We start from the raw sequence: 21086 nt of genomic DNA, 5'->3' as shown, positions 1-21086 counted from the left end.
ATCACTTGACAAAAATTACATCACGTGCAAAAGAAGCACTGCAGAAACTAGTATCTGCATAATGAGGACCCTTGGAATGACCCAGTAATTCAGAGTAGAAAGCAGTTAACATACACCTCACATGAATGAACTATTTTCAGATTAGCTTATTATATGTTATCATCAAATCTATGTTGTACACATGTCACTTATTTAATATCTCAAAGCAGTCCACTGAATGACAGCAGTCATTGGAATGCACACCTGTACATTCTGCTGGACAACAGAATTCTCCAGCAGGGAAGTCCCTACATCATCTTTCACTGCATCACTGGTGAACTACAATGGGGGTGACAGATTGAGGGAGATGCCCTTACTCTCTGTTGCCTGACTTCCTCACTGCCCCACAGACATCAAAGAGAGATCAGGCCCAATAAAGGATTCCAGCCAATGACCTCGAACAAAAGCTAGACTAACATACCTTACAGAAAAGAAGGCTGCAGCCCTGATTCCTCTGGAATCTAACCAGCTGAGCCATGCAAGGCTCAATAAAGCACGAGTAACTGAACCAAAGGACCAGGAGTCAGCAGTTCCATTTCTGGGCTCATTATGTGGACCCTCTTCTGACTCAAATACTGGTTAGTATCTGATTCAAGTTACCTTGTTGTCATTAAATTAAATCCAACCAAAAAGGAATGAAATACAGTTAGGTCCATGTCTATCATATTCAAGTTATTAGAAAATCAGTCTTAAGTTACAATTTACAAATAAGGTTACACTTCAGTTGGCAAAAAGAAAAGCTACCAATTTTTGTCAGTATTAATCTTGAAGTATCTGTGATCTGAATTATGCAAGGTCTGCCTCATATAGGCATTGTCCTGAATTTCATCACTGGGCCTCACTACCCTCTCATGATTATACTGTGGTCACCAAACTGCTTCATCAGACACGAGACTGGGTTTGACTCTGGGCTTCTAGCTAATCCATCACCTTATAACAAAGTGCTGGACTTTCTTTCTACCTTGTTACCATATGGGACCATAACGTGGCTTCCTCTTCCTCTTCTTGGGACAGTTCCTACTTACTCCAGTATTATTTAACTTACCATTCTGTGTCCTTACCCTCTTAATCACACAGGTAAGGAGAAATACATGTTTATGCTTTCTAGTTAGAAATATCCTTAATATCAATTTTTGAAGTGCAGTGGGTCAAACTATGATTTAACTACCAAGCACCTAAAGTTGAGTTGTTTCTCCTCCTCTTCATTTAGGAGCCAAGTGTTGCCACTTACTATACTTCAGTGAGTGAAATATATAGGAAATGGCCCAGGAAAACTTTCACTTTATAAGAATTATAGAATCTGAAAAGGAGCTAGGATACTGACTGAAGGCCCTCGATTTACAGGTAAGGAAAGTGAAGACAGCTCAACAAGCTAAGTGACTTGCCCAAGGTCATATCCTGACAAGTGGCAGAACCTGTATTAAAACTCAAGTCTGAATTACCAAATCACAAGCTGACTTGGTACAGGACCAAATACAGTACTGAGTAAAGGAGTCTAGATTACCTGCTTACCTGTATGGATCCCTGTTTCTTGCTCTAACTGATGGTAGAGTTTGTTTGAATAGTCTGCCATCTTTTGCTCAATGGTCAAGTGCCTGGCGGTGCTTAGGATGCCAGCACAGAACCTCGTAGAGCCAGCAGCCAGCCTGCAGGATAGATGCAAATGCTATTAGGTAGACACATATATCGGTGAATACAAGAAGTTCAAGGTTCCTCATTATACCACTGTTGTAACATCCAAAGATGGAAACAACTGCAACGTCCATCAACATGAGAATGATATAAAATTTTGGAGTTCACCTACACAACAGAATACTTTACGGCCATAAAAAATAAATGAACACTTTTATGCACCAATCCTAATGGAACAACCTTAATGAAAAAAGCCAGGTGAGGAACACTGTTTAAGGTATGCTACTTCTCGTATGAAAAAGGGAAAAAAAATAAATGAATATGCATATACCCACATACATACCTACCAATACATATCTGATTATACATGGAGAAGAGTATCTGAAATGGTACCTAAGGAACTTAACTGGCTTCCAGTGAGGGGAACTTGTAGCTAGAGGTCAGGGAGCAGATGGAGACTTTTCCCTGTATACTCTTTTACACATTTTCGATTTTGAACTATGTAAATGTATCATCTGTTCAGAAATAACCACACTTTAAATTTTTTAAATGTTGTCCAATTTGTGCTAGGCAACAGAACATAAAGAGCATGGAACAGAAAAAGGACAGTAGGTGAAAAGTGAATAAATTCGAATAAAGCAGCAACGTTAGTTTAAAATAATGTATCACAATTGCATCATTAATTGAAACATTAATCCTAATATAAGATGTTAATAGTAGGTGAACCTGGATGCAAGGTATATGATAACTCTGCACTATTGTTGCAATTGTTCTATAAATCTAAACTGTTCTAAAGTAAGTTAATCAACTGAAAAGGAACAGAAATAAGAAGGAATGTAGCCAATTTCATTTTGGCTCAAAGAGGAAGCACCTGAGTCTCAGGATTTATTGCTGTATTATTACAACAGAGAGCAAGATGATAAGATGTGCTTTGAACCGGAAATAAACACATCCTTTAGCTACTTGTTATGTTCCAATCTGCCATCTCTCTGAAAACCAGAAAACAGGAGTATTAGGCATAGCAAAACAAAGTACCAAAGATCTCACTTTTCTGTTATTCTACTTACGCTACTTAGTGACACTTACATTAGCTACTGCTGGGTCAGTACTACTGAAATGAGAGGGATGAGGGAAGCCCATATAATCAGTGCAGCACAGCCACAAGCCATGTCCAGCTGATCCCTACCTGCCCTGCTCCAAAAGGACGATATCCTTCCACCCCATCTTGGAGAGGTGATAGGCCACAGATGTGCCCATGATTCCACCACCACAGATGACCACCTGTGCCTGGGCAGGCAGGGCCACAGAATGCGCTTTGGCAGCTGACGCACCGCTTCTGGCTGAGGACCACTTCTGCCATCCTCGGCTGCTTCTTGGTCTTCGGATCACCGACAGCAACCAGTAAAACATCACGTCTGTCAGCAACTGGGAGATGTGCTCTCACTCAGGTAAGAAGCAGATACCAAGAATTCAAACTAGACAGAGAAAACCAAGAGCATAAATTAACGAGAAAGTGTTGAAACACAGAACAATAATTGTACATTCAGCAAATGTCTGAGGACTTACTGAGTTCCAGACACATTGCTAGGTATAGATACAGCAATGAAGACCAATGACGAGGTCCCTGCCTTTACACAACTTACATTTGAGACAGAGAGAGACAAGCAGCCGATATACAAATAAAACAAGTAACAAAGCTAGTACGACGGAGTCACTAGGGGCACACTCAAAATATCATGGTCACAAAGAAGGTGACATTTGAAAAGACCTGATGGATGAAAAAGAACCAGCTATGTGAGTGTTCGGACAGAAGAACCAGCATGTGCAAAGGCCCTGAAGTGAGACAGAGCTTGAGGAGTCCAAGCACAGAAAAGAGGCCAGTGTGTCCACAGCACGTGAGGGAGGGGACCTGAGACCGAGCTGGAGGTGGCAGAGACCAATGGTACACGGCTCTTGGATGCCACCACGAGGAGTGGGATTTATTCTACATGCAAAGGAAAATACTAAAGCAGGGCAATGACATAATCTGGTCTGTTTTCCAAGACGAGGCTGGCTCCATGGAGGGCTCCTAGAAGGACAGGGAAAGCAGGGCTGAGTCAGGAAGCGATGGCAGTTCTCCAGGGGGGACACCATGGTGGCTCGGACAAGGATGGTGGCAGCAGAGTCAGAGAAATGACTGGATTGTTCGGAAAGTAGAAAAGACAGAACTTACTTGCCAACAAACTGGATGTTAAAACGGGAAAAACGGAGAAATAAGGATGATGGCTAAGTTTGTGGGGTAAGCAACTGGGACCACGGATTATGTGAGATGGACCAGACACAGGGAGGGAGGCTGTGAGGGGGTGCATGTGTGTGAACAGTGAAAGGCCCCAGTCTTAGATGTCAACAGCCAGAGACCCAGCAGGCAGCACGTGGAAACAGGGCACAGCAGCTGGGTTCCCAAGCCTGAAACCTGGGGGTGTGGTCCGGGAGTCATTAGCATATGTACAATATTTGAAGCCCTAGCATCTCGAGGAACAAGACCCCCAAGGCTCCCGGCATTTACACACAAGGAAGAGAAGGAAAGGACTACAAACAGGACTGAACGCTGTGGACGCACAGAGTGTCCTGAGAAAGAAAAGTGGCTAAAGAGATAGAGAAGGAGTGGCCAGTGAGGTAGAAAGAAAACCAGGCAGAGGGCACAGAAGCCAAGAGAGGAACATGTGTGAAGAAGCGGTAACTACAGAGGGTGCCGAGGGGGGAGCAAGACGGCCACGTGTCCACCGGATGTGACAGCACAGAGCCCCAGGTGTCCTCAAAAAGAACATTCTCAGGGGAATGGCAGGGATAGAACAGAGACTAGAACAAACTAAAGAGTAAGCGAGGTGAGGGAGTGAGGCAACCGCTACACTGTGCTCTGAGGGGAGCAGAGGAGCTCGGAGCCGAGCAAGGTGGTCTGCGTTTAGGGCCCGGAGCTATTAAGCATGTTTCACTGCTGGGGGGATGAGCCAGTAAAAAGGGAAGAGACGGGTGAGAAAGGAGAGGCAAGAACAAAGGATGAGGCCCAGGAGGAGAGAGAGAGAGACGGGGTTCAAAGCTGCAGGGAAGGACAGCTCGCCTCGTGCTTCCACGCGATGGGGGGAGTTGAAGGTACCAGGTGTGCGCTCCTGAGAGCAGAGGATGAGGAGTCCCGTCAGGCTGATCACTTACACACCAGTCACAGGCTGTAACCAAGACACATTTCTACAAGACAATAAACATCCTAAGATAGACAAGGAAAAGCGTGGAGGCCAGGTCCACGGGGACGAGGATCGTGTACAGAGTAAGACCTAAGCTGAGCCTGGGAGGGGCAAAATCGGGACAGAGACAGGAAGCACACGCCATCAAGCTGCAGGACAAGTCTGACCCTAACTGCCTGTGAGACAGGCTGGGACCTGGGACCCTTTGTTGCAGTGCCTGCCCCAGGACAAACATCTCCTGGAGCAACCGAACACAGAGAAACAATAAGGGACTAAAAATAACTGCATGCAGGGCAGCGGGGGCAAAAAGAACAAAGATACAAACAGGCCAAAACCCACCTGCCATTTCTGAGGTGCCAGAAGCAAAAGCAGGGTCCTGCGCATGATCCCCACGCACAGCACCACCAAGGGGGTGGGCAGGCCACCCGAGTCACCCCCTGGCCCCACCCACCGATCTGCCCCCACCCTGGGGGAGTGAGCAAGGGAACCCGCCGCTTGCTTTTGCTCCCTTGAGTCCCGATAAAGCCTTGCCTCAATTTCTACTGACTTAAGAGTCCAAGAACCCACTGGTGGATGACAGTGAAGGACCTGGCCCAGAGGCCGCAGCTTCTATGAACCCTGGGTAATAGCAGAAACTGAAGTACGGTGAAGCCAGACCATGGAAGGCTCTGATACTTGGTCCAGTACCACAGGCTGAATATAACAAAGGCAGGGTTTTAACAAAATTAATCTAACAGCAAAACAGGGGACTGTTCTAGTTTCAAGAAACTGAAGAAAGACGTGCTCGCAGACTATGCGGTCACAGACGTACAGGAAGACGAGGCCTGAAGACCAGAATGGGGGCGACAAGCAGACATGAGGGTAGGACGTGGCTAGCAAGTCACCAACACATGTCCACCAGCAGCCTCAGGACCCAGCACGCTCCACCATCAGCCTGAATCACCTAAGGCCACGTATCAACACCCATCTGTCAGAGGACTCTCAGATCTGTGACAAGGGCAGGCACAGACTGCATCCCAAGAGAAATCCCAACCAACTAGGGACTAACTCTTCTGGCCACTTTAGGCCCCACCACGCCTCATGTCCCTGTCAAACTCTGTCTCAAGATGGAAGCTTCTCCACACAGCTAGTCTAGCTGTAAGCTCACCTCCACATGACCAATTTCTCTCCCCAGTTCCAAACCATCTGTTTTCCTCCCCTAAAACCTCTCTATGGGTCTTCTAGAACACCCTTACAAAAGTGACGCACCCACCCCTTCACTAATGTTCTCTCCACCCTCTGTCTTAATGGAAATGCAGCTCTCCTGAGGGAACTGTCACTGTCACACGGCCAGCCCTGTTCCACTGACCTCACCATCAAGAGGCACCGTCGGCATCCTCCTTGCTTCTGAACCATTACCACTCAGTCACGCTTGGAAAAGACCCTGTTCCTTTGTGCCTTAAGCTAGCAGGCACCCCTGCCTAGCTCCGGGCTACTTCCTATTAAGCCACAGGCACAGCTCTCTCTACATCCGGGTTCTGAACCCATAACATGGCTTTTCTCCCAACCTTTAACACCACTTCCTCTCTTCCTTCATCAAAGGAGATAACCTGTCTCATCTTATTCCCCAAAACCCCACCTGTAAACCTCCCTGCATCAGCAAACCATCTCTGCCTTCCTTCACAGGGTCAGAAATTAATCCTTTACAGTGGCCTGGATCCCCCTTCCTGTCCCCTTTCCCTGAACCGAGCTCCATCAACTGTCCTCCCTCTTTCACATACCTTCACGTTTACCTCCTTCTCCTCGGCATTTAGATGTGCTCAAGTACCCCCTCCCCCCGCCCAGGGGATTTAAGAAATAAAACAAAGCTCCACAACACTCTTCAATTAGCAATTTTTAATTTTTAAAATTCTAAGTTATAAAATGATGGTCTGCAAAAAATCAAAAACAGAAGTAAAGGACTTCCCTGGTGGTGCAGTGGTTAAGAGTCCGCCTGCCAATGCAGGGGACACGGGTTCGAGCCCTGGTCCGGGAAGATCCCACACGCCGTGGAGCAACTAAGCCCATGCGCCACAACTGCTGAGCCTGCGCTCTAGAGCCCACGAGCCACAGCTACTGAGCCTGCGTGCCACAACTACTGAGGCTGTGTGCCACAACTACTGAAGCCCGTGCGCCTAGAGCCCGTGCTCCACAACAAGAGAAGCCACTGCAATGAGAAGTCCGTGCACTGCAACAAAGAGTAGCTCCCACTCGCCGCAACTAGAGAAAGCCCGCGCACAGCAACAAAGACCCAACGTAGCCAAAAATAAAAATAAATAAAATTTATTTTAAAAAAAAGAAAAACAGGAGGAAGTTAAGATTTCCCTCCACTCAAAGGTCACCAATACCAGTGTCAATTATATTTTCCCAGAATGTTACTTTTGCAGCAGTGAGCTGCCCTGATGTCCACTTGTTTGCCACCACCTTTGTCTTAAGTCCTTCTTTTATTACCTTGGTGATGGCACAGTCGGCCAGTGGACTTTTTAAGCAAAAATTTCTTAACATGTATTTCACAACCTGTCTTTTCTACTTCACAATAAATAATGTACAGAAAAGATTGTTTATATTTTGTTTTTCACTTTTCCCCCATCCTACTCTCTCCTGCCCCACCAGGCCACTGCACTCCTCTCACCAGGAACCCAAATGTTGCTACTTTCCAAGGGCACTTTCTGGGCACCATCTCACTCCCTCCTATTCACACACTCTTTCCTTGTTTTCTGTGATGCCTTCTGCCCCGATCACATCTTGCTGGCCTCTCTCCTCTGCCCTTCCCTCTGTGTTGACGTCCCCCAAGGCTCCCTGAGGCCAGCTTCTCTTCTCCATCCACCACTGTTCAGGGTGATTCCCTTTCCTGCCATGACTGATGGCCTAACCCACAGCACTCCTGAGCCTTAGACCTGCACGTCTAGTGGAAGAAGGGCCACCTCCACTTGGACTCCCACAGGTCAAACTGAGCACATCCAAAAGGTAAAGCCATCTTCCCCAATCTCCACCTCTGCTCCACTTCCTGTGTCCCCCAGGAACACCATATACTAGAATCCTGGGTGTCATCCCACATTCCTCCCTTTCTCTCATCTCCTCTCTCCAGTCAATCATCAAGGCCTAACCAACAACCCTACATCCTAAACCTCCCTCCAATGGATCTACTCTCCACCTCCACTGCCTTGAACTGAGCACAGCCCGCCATCCTCTCTCAGTTTACTGCAGAAGGTTCCCAACTGGGCTTCCCGCCTCTCATCTGCACACCATTCTCCCCACGCCCCACAGCCTTCACACAGAGGCCTGAGCATATCTCTGAAATGAAGATCCTATTTCGTGCGCCTGCTCAAACCCTTCAATGACTATCTGGTGCCCTCAGAAAAAGTCAAATTCCTTAATACGAAGTGCAAGACCCTGCTCACTTCTTATCTCTGATCTCATTTCTCTTCTCTCTCTCCTCTCACACTCTAATCAAACCTAAACTACTTTAATTCCTCACACGTGTCAGGCATGAACTTTCTCTTCCACCTCTGGGATTTGTGCAGACTGTTCCTTCTCACTGGCATAGTTCCTGCCACCCCTCCCCCCAAATAAAGATAATCCCCGCAGCTCTCAGCCTGTTTGACATCTTATTTGCTCCCACTCTCCCCCCAACACTCAGTTAGGTAACTGTTCTATACTCCCCCAAACACCCTGCACAAGCCCCAGCTCAGAGCCAGCCACGCTCTGTAACGGTCTGTCTGCCAATCAGGGAAGCAAAACAGCAAGCCGCGTGAGGACGAAACAGACTTCAGAAGCAGACAGATCTGGGTCTGATAATCTCCCCCACCACTCATTAGCTGTATGACTTTGAGCAAGTTGTTCAATCTCTGTGGTTCGGGCTGCTCGTCTGTTACATGGGCTAGGAATACCTACCTCACGTGGCTGCTGCAAGACTAAAGCAGAAATACAGGAACAACATGGCAAGTGGCGCCTCAGAAGCACTTGGAAAGTGGTAGCCTTTAGCCCCCTGGGATAATGGAGCTCTCTGAGAGCAGGGACCACCTATAACTTGATCAGGGTTTTCCCAGCAGTCACCGTAGGCACCTTGGAAATACAACCTGACAAATACATGAAAACAGAGAACAAAGGAGATGGGGAAAAAATTCAGTGATGACTCAGATCTCAAGGCTAGGCCCCCAGATGTGAGGAGATCTCTAAATAACCTGATATAATTTTTTTTAAAAAGGTTATATTCTTATAGGTAGTTATGATGTGCCAGGTACTGCTTTATGCATACAACTAATTTAACCCTCACAAATCTAGAAGGAAGATGTTACAATTTTTATTCTACACTTGAGGAAAAGGAGGCACAGAGACGTGAAGTGACTGATCCAAGATCCTACAATACTGGTGAGTGGCAGAGCCACAGTTCAAAGCCTGCCAGTTCAGCACTACAGTCTGCCATTGAATCATTACTTCATGCTACCTGTAAGTTAGGATTAGATGATTAAAAAAGGGTAGCTGTGAGGGAGGCCAGAACCACAAGGCACTTCCCCTAATAGAAAGAAGGAATTGCAGGGCTTCCCTGGTGGCACAGTGGTTGAGAATCTGCCTGCCAATGCAGGGGACACGGGTTCGAGCCCTGGTCTGGGAGGATCCCACAGGCCGCGGAGCAACTGGGCCCATGAGCCACAACTACTGAGCCCGCGCGTCTGGAGCCTGTGCTCCGCAACAAGAGAGGCCACGATAGTGAGAGGCCCGCGCACCGCGATGAAGAGTGGCCCCCACTTGCCGCAACTGGAGAAAGCCCTCGCACAGAAACGAAGACCCAACACAGCCATAAATAAATAAATAAAATTAAAAAAAAAAAAAAAAGAAACCAAGCCTCCTTAATGCCCACAAGTGCTTCTTATACTGCTCCAGCTAACTACAAAATGTCAAATATAGGGAAGAAGATAGCATGTGCAGTTGAAATGTTGGTATTTGTTACCACACATCTGGATATTAAAAAAAAAAAGGAATTGCAAAGGTAGCATTAAAAACATAACAACAGATGAGTTTCAAGATGGAAGAAATACTACTAAAAGGCCAGGATGATAAGAACCAAGAAAAGGATTTTTGTCCTTGTGCTCATCATGACCATCAAGAGTCAGTGAAGTGGTGAGGACAAAAAAAGAAGGATTTACAGTGGATGCAAACAATGCAGGTACAGAAGGCATCACAGTCTATTGCAGTAGGTTTGGCAGCTAAAGCAAAATAAAGCTTGAGAGCAAAGGAGATAAAGCCAGTAGAGAAGAAATGGAAGATGTCAAAGACAACAAAGTAAAACACACACCTGGTTGAAAATAAATTATGTGTTTAATTTCTGCTAAGGAGAAGAGTTTCTGCTAAACAATCTCAATACTGACGCTGGTTATGCTCAGCTCTGCTTACGCCAACAAGAGCAAGAGGACAGCTCCAACTCCTGAGCTGCTCCTCTGCATGGTCACAACACCTTGTACAAACTGGCTGCTGGTCACGAGGGAGACTGGGTGAGAAGAGGCGGATTAACACAACATTTCCCACACCTGCCTCCAAACGAGAGCCACCTGGGACACGTGTTTTAAAACACACACACACACACACACACACACACACACACACACACGCACACTCACACACTCACAGGCTCCCTCTCTGGAGATTCTGATCCTGCGGTCCAGGGTGCTGTATTTTTCAACAAGTGCACCAGGTGATCAGCCAAGTTTGAGAACTTAATACAAATCTCCAGCCCTAGGAACGTGTCCCCTTCAGCCCGGCTACCTCGCCGCCCCGCAGCCCCCGACAACATGCTTACAAGGCACGGGCGAAACGGACGTGAAGATGCCTGAATCAAATCTCGGTGTCATACACATCAGGCCCAAAGGGTCAAACGTTGGGAAGAGAGCTCACCGCCCCGGCCTGGACGTTTCCACCTAACCTCACCGCTGACTCTGCAGCACTTTTACTGGTTAGTTAAGCACAAGCGGACCGCACGTTGCCACGCGGGAAAACAATTCCACCTGCAGAGACTACCCAGCTGGACAAGCCCGACCCACGCTGCGGGGTGGGGGCTGCCTGCCCGAAGCGGGCATCAGGAGCGAGGTTACCCCGGCCGCCCTGGGCATCTGGGCTGGGCTGCGGGCGCCTGGCAGAGCCGGTGCGCTGGCCCCGGGCAGCCGGGCACGGGTCCGCGAGACGCCACCGCCGCAGAAAGGCTGAGGGAGACCGGGCGACGCGCTGTCGGCCCCGGCGGGCGGAGTCCCGGCGCCGGGACGCGCCTTCCGAGGACCAGGAAGAACCGACGGGAAACGAGGGACGCCGGAAGCCCCCTGACCGAGACCACAGCGGAAAGGGGGGGCGCTGGGGGTCCCGGGCCGCCACGGTCCGCGCGGACGGGGACGCCAGAGCGGCCCCGCAGCTTCTCCTTACCTCACGGGCGCCCTCGGGCTCCGCGCTCAGCAACACTCCGGCTGAAGCGGGTCAGCAGCCACAACCGTTGCCGGGGGTCCCGGGGGCCGGAAGGTGGGACAGGGATAGGGAAGGGGGCGGGACAGGAGGGAGGAAAAAGTTCCGGGGAAGCTTGATACGGCGACCTTCCGCACTTTACGGTGCCTAGCAAGGGTACGCCGGCGCGTGACCTCACTCGCGCACGCGCACCGTGACGTTAGTGGGTAGGGCTCCGCCCCTGACATGTGGGGCTTGTTTGGGTCTCACGAGGCCCCGCCCCTAAAGGGGGGGGGTCGCCTTCGCCAAGATGGCGGCGAGCTGCAGTCCTGGTGTTTGAGGGCCGCTTTAGGACTCTACCTTCGGACCCTGCTCTTTCTGCAGTTGCAGTCCTGCCGGCCGAGTTGGCGGCAGCCCCGCTGCAGTGTGGAGAGGGCGGGGGTTCTCTCTTCCTTCTATGCGAGTCCCCAGGTCTTGTCCCACGTCGTCCGCTGCCCAAAGACACTCTAGTCAGGGCGTAAAGAAGATTCTTGGACTGATAGCCGCTTTGTTTTTTGGAAGTCGCCTGGGTCTTCTTGGGCGAATCGCTAGCAGAGCAGATCGGGAATCCGGTCTGCTGGCGCGGCCAGACCTCGGAGGCAGGATAAGAAGACCTGAGCTCTAGGCCGGATCTTACTCTTTGCGCCTTCTCTGCTTGTCTGGACCAGAGAAAGAGGAATCATTCACTACATCCTCTGAGAAGCTCCCCATCACCTTGCTTACTATCACATCGCCCTGTTTTCTTTCCTTTATAGAACTTGTCACTGAAGTAGATCAGTGTTTGTTGATTGCCTTTCCCACTAGTTGCAAGCTCTGCCCTCTGACGACAGAACCTAAATCTCGTGCAGGGCTATGTTCTCAGCACTTAGAATAGTGCTTGGCACAAAGTCCAGTACATATTCTCTGAATGGACAGTGATCTAATGGTACAGCCTCCCCTGCGTGTTGGGCCAACTCGCTAGTTCCCATTCTTTGGATTCAAGCCCATCTCACCACACAAACCAATTTTGTTTAATGGATGGCCTCTTGTGGCCGGGCATCCTGCTGGGTGACGGGTTTCAGCAGTGCACAAGAAAGAAAGGGCTTCTGCTATGAAGGAGTGGCAGTAAAGTTCCAGGGACCTCTGTGTCACCATGCCAGCCCACAGCCTTACATGCTCTCACTTGCCAGTTAACTCACACAAGACAGCCCGTATGAGGTCTGGTTTCTTGAGAACAGACACTGCCTTTTGCTCCTCTGTTACATGAAAGTTCAAGGCATTCTGGGCCTCCATGCTAGCTACATACGTTAATATTTTAGCTCTGGGCTTAAAGCTTAGGGTCACCAGCTGCCCCAAAAAAGAAGAGGAAATAGACTAACAGATCTGAGGTATATTCTTGGGGAAATCTTTCTGATACCTGGATGTGGCAATTTCGAGGGAAAATAGTCACAAATTTTTTAAAAAATATTTTTAAAAATTTATTTATTTAGGCTGCATTGGGTCTTCGTTGCTGCACATGGGCTTTTCTCTAGTTGCGACGAGTGGGGGCTACTCTTCGTTGCAGTGCACGGGCTTCTCATTGCGGTGGCTTCTCTTGTTGCGGAGCACAGGCTCTAGGTGCACGGGTTTCAGTAGTTGTGGCACGCGGGCTCTAGAGCTCAGACTCAGTAGTTGTGGCACATGGGCTTAGTTGCTCCGCAGCATGTGGGATCTTCCCAGACCAGGGATCAAACCCGTGTCCCCTGTATTGGCAGGCAGGTTCTTAACCACTGTGCCACCAGGGAAGTCCCGTCACAAATACTTTTGATGAGCCATCTCCCAGGCATGTGAATTTGGGAGAAATCTAGTTGTCTATAGGAAATGGTGAACGGAATAGTGATATTTAACCTGTTAATTACATTGTTTTCAAGCAGTAAGTACTGAACAAGCTGTTTAGATTTCTCCCTGCTTCCCTCCCCCATTGCCATTTCTGGCCTCCACTTTAAAATGCTAAGTCCTAAGGCTCCTTTCATTGTCAATTTTGTCTTGTGCTTTGTAGGCTCTCATAATAACTGATGCACTATTTTTCAAGAGGATTGAGTGTTTTTATGATCTTGACTTCTCTTTTTCTATTAAAGACCAGAGTTATTTCTTCTGTGATTCTTGAATCCTCTGAGAAGAGTGTATGCAGCCCTTGCAGAAGTACACATTTCTTCATGGGCCATGTCTCTCCTGATATTTAGGTGCATCTATTTTATCCTTTGCAAACCTTCTACCTTCTCATTTTTCATTCTCTCAAGGACAGGAATTACAAGAGGTGGGGAGGATACTTTTAGCGCCTGTTTCAAAAGATCAACGCCAGGATTTGCTTTGCACACCAAGAACTGAAGCTTGGGGGACCTCTTTCTTCCAAGCTGTATTCTAGTGCCTCATACTGCAGTGTCACATGGTGGGTGGAGATGTGAAGGAGGAAAAAAAAGTACCTTCATTTCTGTCTGAAGGTAACCATTCACTCTACACAGCTTCTCTTTTCCCAGAACAAGAGGGTGCGGGGTCAAAAGTGGCAGCTCGTTTCAGTGAAGGGTTTTCTAACAGCACAGCTAACGCTCTACTCTCTGGTCAACTCTTGGGATGTATGATAAACACCACTGTAATTATTGTAAAGGCTACAACTCATTCTTTGCATTTGTAAATGTCCAGCTCAGCTCAGCCTTTTCTGTCCCTGTGTTGCATCAGCATATGGTCTTGAGGGCGTTTGAGGCACTTTATTATTATTATAATTTTTTTTTTTTTTTGGCTGTGCCTCGAGTTTTGCAGAATCTTAGTTCCCCACCAGGGATTGAACCCAGGCCCTCAGCAGTGGAAGCCGGAGTCCTAACCTCTGGACCACCAGGGAATTCCCTGAGGCACTTTAGTAAATGGGATCTTTCTCACGAGCCCTGGTGATGGCAGGCACACAGGGTGACCGAGCATTTCTGCCCTCCGCAAATGTGGTATTAACATTGTGCACAGTTTCTATCAAGCTGGATTTCAATGAAGATTTTCTTTTCATGTCACTAGGTTTGTAAAGGAATGAACAGACGTTTCACTACTCTTGCCATGTCTGCTTGAGAAATGTTTTATATCTGTAGCTACCAGGCATATGTATTTACCATCTCTAAGGATAAACATTGCACATAAAACGGTTGTCCTGTTACCAAAGTGCAGATCTGAAATCCAGTCTGCTAGCCTGGCCCAACCTCGGAGGCAGGATAAGAAGACCTGAGCTCTGGGCTGGATCTTACTCTTTGCACCTTCTCTGCTAGTCTGAACCAGAGGAAGAGGAATCATTCGCTCTGTCCTCTCAGAAGCTCCCCATCCACTCCAGCACCCCACTTACTATCACATCACCCTGTTTTCTTTCCTTTATAGAAACTATCACTAAATTAGATCAGTGTTGACTGCCTTTCCCACTAGTTGCAAGCTTTGCCCTCTGACAACAGAACCTAAATCTCACGCACGACTATGTTCTCAGCACTTGGAACTGTGTTTGGCACATTGTCCAGTAAATATGTCTTTGAATGGATAACAATCGAATGGGCACAGGTTATGCTCCATTTGGGGCCACACTCACCAGTTCCCATTCTTTGGATTCAAGCCCATCTCACCACACAAGCCAGTTTTGTTTAATGGATGGCCTCTTGTGGCCGGGCATTGTGTTAGACGATGGGATAAACATTGCACATAAAACCATTGTCCTGTTACCGAAGTGTAAAAGAGAATTTGAGAACTGACATAACGAAGACACAAACGTTTACAAGTGTTACTCCCCATGCAGTGGCGGCATGGCTGGGGGAGAAACCCCATTCCTCCCCCTGAAGTTACTACCGCCGTCGCTGGACTTGACATCCAGCCTTACACTGGCTCCACGGTAAGAACCTGGCACGGGGCGTATCCCCCATGTACCTGTGAGCCCATGTCTGTGTGGAAACCAGGGCTGTGCCCATTCTTGTTCACACCTGTGGGGAAAAAAGCTCTCTGTCTGAGAGAAGCAGCCAGTGCGCTCACCACACCAACCTCCACCCACAAATCACGGTGCAGTTTTGCAGTAAAACACCTGCTATGGGCTCAGTGCTGTGCAGGGTGCAGGGCGCTATTTCACAGAGTCCCTGTAAGACAGAGTGATATTATAAGTGTCTCCTGTGCCCTAACTGCCTTACCTTGTTGAAACTTCACCAAAACTGTGTGAATTAGAGCAGAGTATCCCTGCTTGACCTGTGAGGAAAGTGAGGCCTAGAGAAGCACGTTCTCAAGTTGCAGATAATAAAAACCAGGCCTCACATCTAAGTCTTTATGAAGTAGTGAACTATTCAAGTCAGTGCTAAGAAATGTGGTAGAGACAGTGCTGGTGCATTAGACTCACTTGGGGAATCTAAACCCACATCCTCCACATGAACTGGAATCAGCAAGGCTGAGAGACATGTCCGTTCTTCTAAAGAGCTTTCCAGGAACTCCTCTTGTATCTGGAATCCCCTGGGTGCCAACTCTTGAAAAGTCTGGGAGGAGAAGTGGTAGTTGTGTAAAGCTTTGTGGATGAGGCAGGACTTGAGCTGGTTCTTACTCAAGAACTTCTGTTTGCCAATCCGTAAAATGGGGCTAATGCTGGAGTGGCCTCAGATCAGCGTGATTCAGTCACTCTCTTTGTTCATATAAACCAGCAGTAGGTGGTGCTGCGGCCTATGAAATGCTGTGTCCTTGGTTCACACAGCCCCTCATATGGAGGACACCACGTGGAGATTAGTTAGAAACCCAAGTCAGACTAATAAAATCTCCCCCGAGGGGTGACAACCCAGCATGGTCCCTGTGACACAGGAGCCACTGAGGAGCAGCTCCTTTGGTGCAGCCTCCCAAAGAGAGGTGTGTGCCCATCCCTCGGCTGTCCTTCCCATGAGATGCTCTGTAGAGTTAGGGACCCTCAGACACTTGGATCTGGGGCATCATCTGACTGGAGCCTCTCAGAGTCCAAGCTGAAAGGGTTGTTGTGGTGGTTGGTTAAGAGCACAACTTTGGAGCTGGACAGCACTGCCTCTTCCTTAGTGTATGACCCAGGGAGGTGGTTACCTTTCCTGGGCCTCTGTAGTAATCACCAATAGAGACTATATATAAAGAGAAAGAACCAATAGGATGTATATATAGAGAGAGGGAGAGACTTATGTCGAAGTGACTCACCACGGGATTGTGGGGCTGGCAGGTCTGAAATGCACAGGGCAGGCGGGCAGGCTGGAGACCCAGGGAACAGCTGATGTTGGGGGTCTCGAGTTCGTAGGCAGTGTGGAGGCCCAATTCCTTCTTCCTCCACAGGATCTCTGTCTTTTCTCTTAAGACCTTCAACTGAACGGATGAGGCCCACCCACATTATGGAGGGTAGTCTGCTTTCCTGAAAGCCTACTGATTTTACTGTTATTCACATCCAGAAAATACCTTTACAACAATATCTAGACTGGTGCTTGACCAAACATCTGGTCTCCATGTCCTAGCCAGGTTGATACATAAAATTAATCATCACAGCCTCCGATTACTTGCTTGTAAAACGGGCAATGATATCTTTTTGTTTTTGTTTTTGCAGACTCAAATAATGCGTATAAAATACCTGGCCCAAAATTTGTGAAAGTTTTTGCACAACAGCTACTTTTATTATTATTCTTGCAAAGTGAGCTGCACGGCCTGGCACCTGAGGCTCCAGACTGTGGGGGGTGGGGGTGATGAGCCAAACTGAATGGCCACGGAGGCTGGTGACGCGCAGCTGAAGAGCAGAGACCTGCGCCCAGGCCTGTGAGCCTGACGCTTGTGGCGGGAGCTGGGCGGGAGTCCCCAGGTGCCCCTGGGGCTGATGCTTTGCGCTCATCATGACTTGCTTACGAGTTACTTGGGCTTGGTGGAGACTCACTCACTCAGGAGGCAGCCTGGGAATCCAGTGGGCTTGTCTGAGCTGAGTGAGCTCTTTCCAGGCCCAGGGATGCATGTGTGTGGATGACCTGTGAGCAGTTTTACCCCGGCCTCCGGTGATCTTGGCTGACTTGGCCTCTGTGCTTTCCAACTTTTTCGGGGGCCTGTGTGGTGCTCGTTGTTCACACCTCATGTTGGTCACTTCTCAGAATCTTCTTTTCCCTTCAAAAGCGTAATTGAACCATTCCACGGCTGCTCCTGTGAACCCGCTGGGACACTCGCAGAGTTATGTTAATGGTGTTTAACTGAGCAAAACCTGTTTTGCCTCCACTTTGAAGACGCCTGCCTTCACCAGATAACTGGGTGCCCCACCCTGAGAAGCTCCTACATCAGAATTAGAGGGGGATTCTTTCCTTAGCTGTTTCCGGAGTCTCTTACCAGGAATGGCTGAATGACTATACCCTACCTTTTGAGGAAGAATCAAACACACCCAGAACTCTCTCCTTCCCTCACCCCACCTGCTCACCAATGCCCAGCAGATTCTCGAGTTGGCTCTTCATCCTATGAACCCCAGGACATCTGCCCGCTGGCTGATTTCTGCTCAGTGATTTGTTCTTCTGTTAGGAGACTTGACATGTGTTTTCTTTCCTCAAGTTGCAACTAGAGGTGAGTGAAACACACTGAATAAAAAAAAGGATAGCTGAATACTCTCTAGGAAGCAGCTAATAAGAGAGGTCCAACCATTTCGACACCTTGATTGTGCAACTAGGAGACAATTATCGATGGAGGCTCTTTGAAGTTCAAACCAACACTGGGATCCACCTACAAACTATTTTTACAGTTTTCCTTTTTCTCCACGGCAGAGTGAGAGCTATAGAAGATTCGCCACTGTTAGCCATCAGTTGCCCCCTTCCCAGCACTCTCTTCGCTGCTTAGAGGAGCACCTAGAGGGGCCCCTCACGTCAGGCTGCTTCTGGATGGGATTTACCACTTTCCCTTAAAGGAACAGCAACTGAGGCAGTGGTTCCTATTAGATAACTGAGCTGCTGTAAATATGTTTTGAAAATTCGGTGCCAAAAACTTGCACATGAATGTTCATAGCAGCATTATTCAGAATAGCCAAAAAGTGGAAACAACCTAGAGGCCCATCAACAGATGAGTGGATAAATAAAATAGAGTATATCCATACAGTGGAGTATTATCCAACAATAAAAAGGAATGAAGTGTGGGTACAGCTGCAGCATGAATGAACTTTGAAAACATTAAGCTAAGTGACAGAAGCCAGACATAAAGGCCACATATTATATGATTGCATTTATAGACAATGGCCAGAACAGGCAAATCTACAAAGACAGAAAGTAGATTTATGGCTGCAACAGGCTGGGATGGGAAGCTGGGGAGAAACAGGGGTGACTGCTGACAGGTATGGGGTTTCTTTTTGGGGTGATGTAAATGTTCTAAAATTTACTGTGGCGATAGTTACACAACACTGTGAATGTACTAAATACCATCGACTTCTACACCTAAAATGGGTTAATTGAATGGTATGTGAGTTAAATCTCAATAAAGCTGTTTTAAAAGAACATTGGATGCCAGTCTCTGCCCCCAGGGGAGCCGGTGAATTGTGTTCTGTGGATATCAGGTGTGGTCTTTTGCGGGGCAGGTGCCCAGGATATGTCTGCAGAGCCTGCGACCATGGGACTCTGTGAGAGCTGCAGGACTTTGTTACTGGATGGCCTTTGGTTCCCTGATTTTTTTGACATGAATCCAGTGCTCCGCCCCTCAATCTATCTTCTCCTCTCCAGCAGGGACATTCATAAGTGCTCAAAGGCAATGATTTTGTTTTGTTTGTTGTTTGTCCTCTAACTCCCTGCAAAGGGCCAGTGCTCAGGAAGCTCTTTAGGGAGAAGGGCATCGGTGGGCACTCAGGAGGCCTGGAGAGCCCGTGCCGCGGCTAACTCGACATGTGTCAGTGCCCCCTCCCCACCCACGTTCCTCAAGTGCAAAATGATGGGGCCAGGCCCCGTGACACTGGCCCTCTCCTGCCCCACAGCTCTGTACTTTTCTAGACTTTCGTTGCTCCCTGTAACATTTGGGCTGAATTTCTATTGGGCCAGAAGGAGGAACACTGTGGCATAGCCACAGTCAGGAAACAGCTCTGACAGCAGCCACTGGTCACGTATGGAATGTCTGCATAGTAATTAATGAGGGGCATCGAGAAGTGGGGATTTAAGGACTTGCCTCGAAACTGTTTCATTATTTTGGCAGAAGGAGTTGATGGGAATTATGGAGGTGCCAAAGCCCTCCCAAACTGCCCCCCACCTCGTGGGAATGGGACTGCTCCCCACGTGAGACCACGAGTTAGCGGAACTGAGAGTGAGGGGTCTGTGCCTCTGAAGGAAGCTGCTCAGTCCTAGACACAGCTGCCATCCGAGATGTGGGGACCTGCCCGCTGGAGCAAATGTGGGAGGGTCAGGAGGCCCCGACACCCAGCCAGATTTCCAGAGGAGACACCCCGTCTTCAGGAGTCTAAGGAGGCATGGGGATGGACCAGCTTCTCACTGGGAAGCTGATTTCAGGAAGCTACTCCCATCCATTAGGCCGCCTGACCACCCCATGGTGCTTACCCAGAAACCAGAGAGCAAGCGCAGGGAAAGGCCCCGGGCACTGGAGTCAGGCAGACCTGGGTTCTAATCCCGGCTCCGGCTCTGGCTGGCTGCTTGATCCTGGGCAAGTTATTCCACTCTGAGACTCAGTTTCTCCATCTATAAAATAGGGCAAAAATAGTTATCTGGAACATAGTATATTTTAAATTTTATTTGTTAATAATCTGAATTTATCAATTTTATTCATTTATTAAAATTTATATTTAATTTTATAACAACATAGATAATATAAACATTTTAAAGCTCCAAAAAATATACATTGAAAAATCTTCCCCCATCCTTGTTTTCCTTCCTCAGTAACTATTACCTGCTGCATCACAGAGTAAATGTTATTAGTGTTAAAAGCTACCATTTATCAGGGGCTCACTTTGTGTCAGGACAGTGCATTGTAACGTCACTGCATTCACCCCGGTTTGGCAGACAGCATTACCCCTGTTCTGGGTGCAGGAAAGTAGGCTCAGAAGGAGGGAACATTTTGCCCGGAAATATAAGACCTGTAAGGAGAGAAGCCAGGATTTAAAAACGCAAGTGAGGGACTTCCCTCGTGGTTCAGTGGTTAAGAATCCGCCTGCCAATGCAGGAGACATGGGTTCGAGCCCTGGTCCAGGAAGATCCCACATGCTGAGGAGCAACTAAGCCCGTGCACCACAAATACTGAGCCTGTGCTCTAGAGCCTGTGAGCCACAACTACTGAGCCCATGTGCCACAACTACTGAAGCCCACACACTGCAACAAAGAGTAGCCCCCGCTCGCTGCAACTAAAGAAAGCCTGCACGCAGCAACAAAGACCCAACACAGACAAAAATAAATAAATAAATAAATTCATAAAAAAGAAAAAAAAATGCAAGTGATTTCATGTTTGTAAATCTCCTAGGACAACAGATGTTAGCTCTTCCCACCCAGACACCTGACACCTTTCCATCAGGGGCTAGGCAGACGAGCTCCCTGAGAGAGAATGAGAGACGGTGTTTTTATATCCATACAGGCATCAGACAACACCATAGTGAAAATAACAGTAGCGGCGCCAGGCCAAGTCTAAGTTCTTTACATGCATCATCTCATTGAAGCCTCATCACCACCCTCTGTGGTAGGTGCTACTGTTTTCATTTTATAGAAGGTAAAATTGAGGCTCAGAGAGGTTAAAGAATTTGGTCAATTTCTTACA

At 48.1% G+C, this 21086-nt stretch overlaps 1 protein-coding gene across 6 annotated transcripts in view; it reads right to left on the bottom strand.

Annotated features, from left to right (window-relative positions):
• PDPR (pyruvate dehydrogenase phosphatase regulatory subunit) overlaps positions 1-13865 on the bottom strand; it is a 41768-nt gene extending 27903 nt beyond the window's left edge. Inside the window, exons 1-3 of one of the 6 annotated variants that reach the window (XM_082369809.1) lie at positions 11319-13865; positions 3003-3146; positions 1552-1685 (exon numbers count right to left, since the gene is read on the bottom strand). In XM_082369809.1, the coding sequence (XP_082225935.1) occupies positions 1552-1685; positions 3003-3031 (163 nt within the window). In that variant the 5' untranslated portion in view covers positions 3032-3146; positions 11319-13865. Of the gene's footprint in view, positions 1-1551; positions 1686-2857; positions 3147-10704; positions 10892-11318 lie in introns of those variants that run through there. The other 5 variants (XM_082369807.1, XM_082369808.1, XM_082369810.1 and 2 more) reach the window with 5 other exon arrangements.
• Positions 13866-21086: the final 7221 nt, after the last annotated feature.

This window comes from Balaenoptera borealis (genome assembly GCF_965194805.1).
Source record: "Balaenoptera borealis genome assembly, chromosome: 19".
NCBI classification, from domain to species: Eukaryota; Metazoa; Chordata; class Mammalia; order Artiodactyla; family Balaenopteridae; genus Balaenoptera; species Balaenoptera borealis.
The sequence above is the reverse complement of the archived record's forward strand: the minus strand, read 5'-3'. Positions and strand labels throughout refer to the sequence as shown.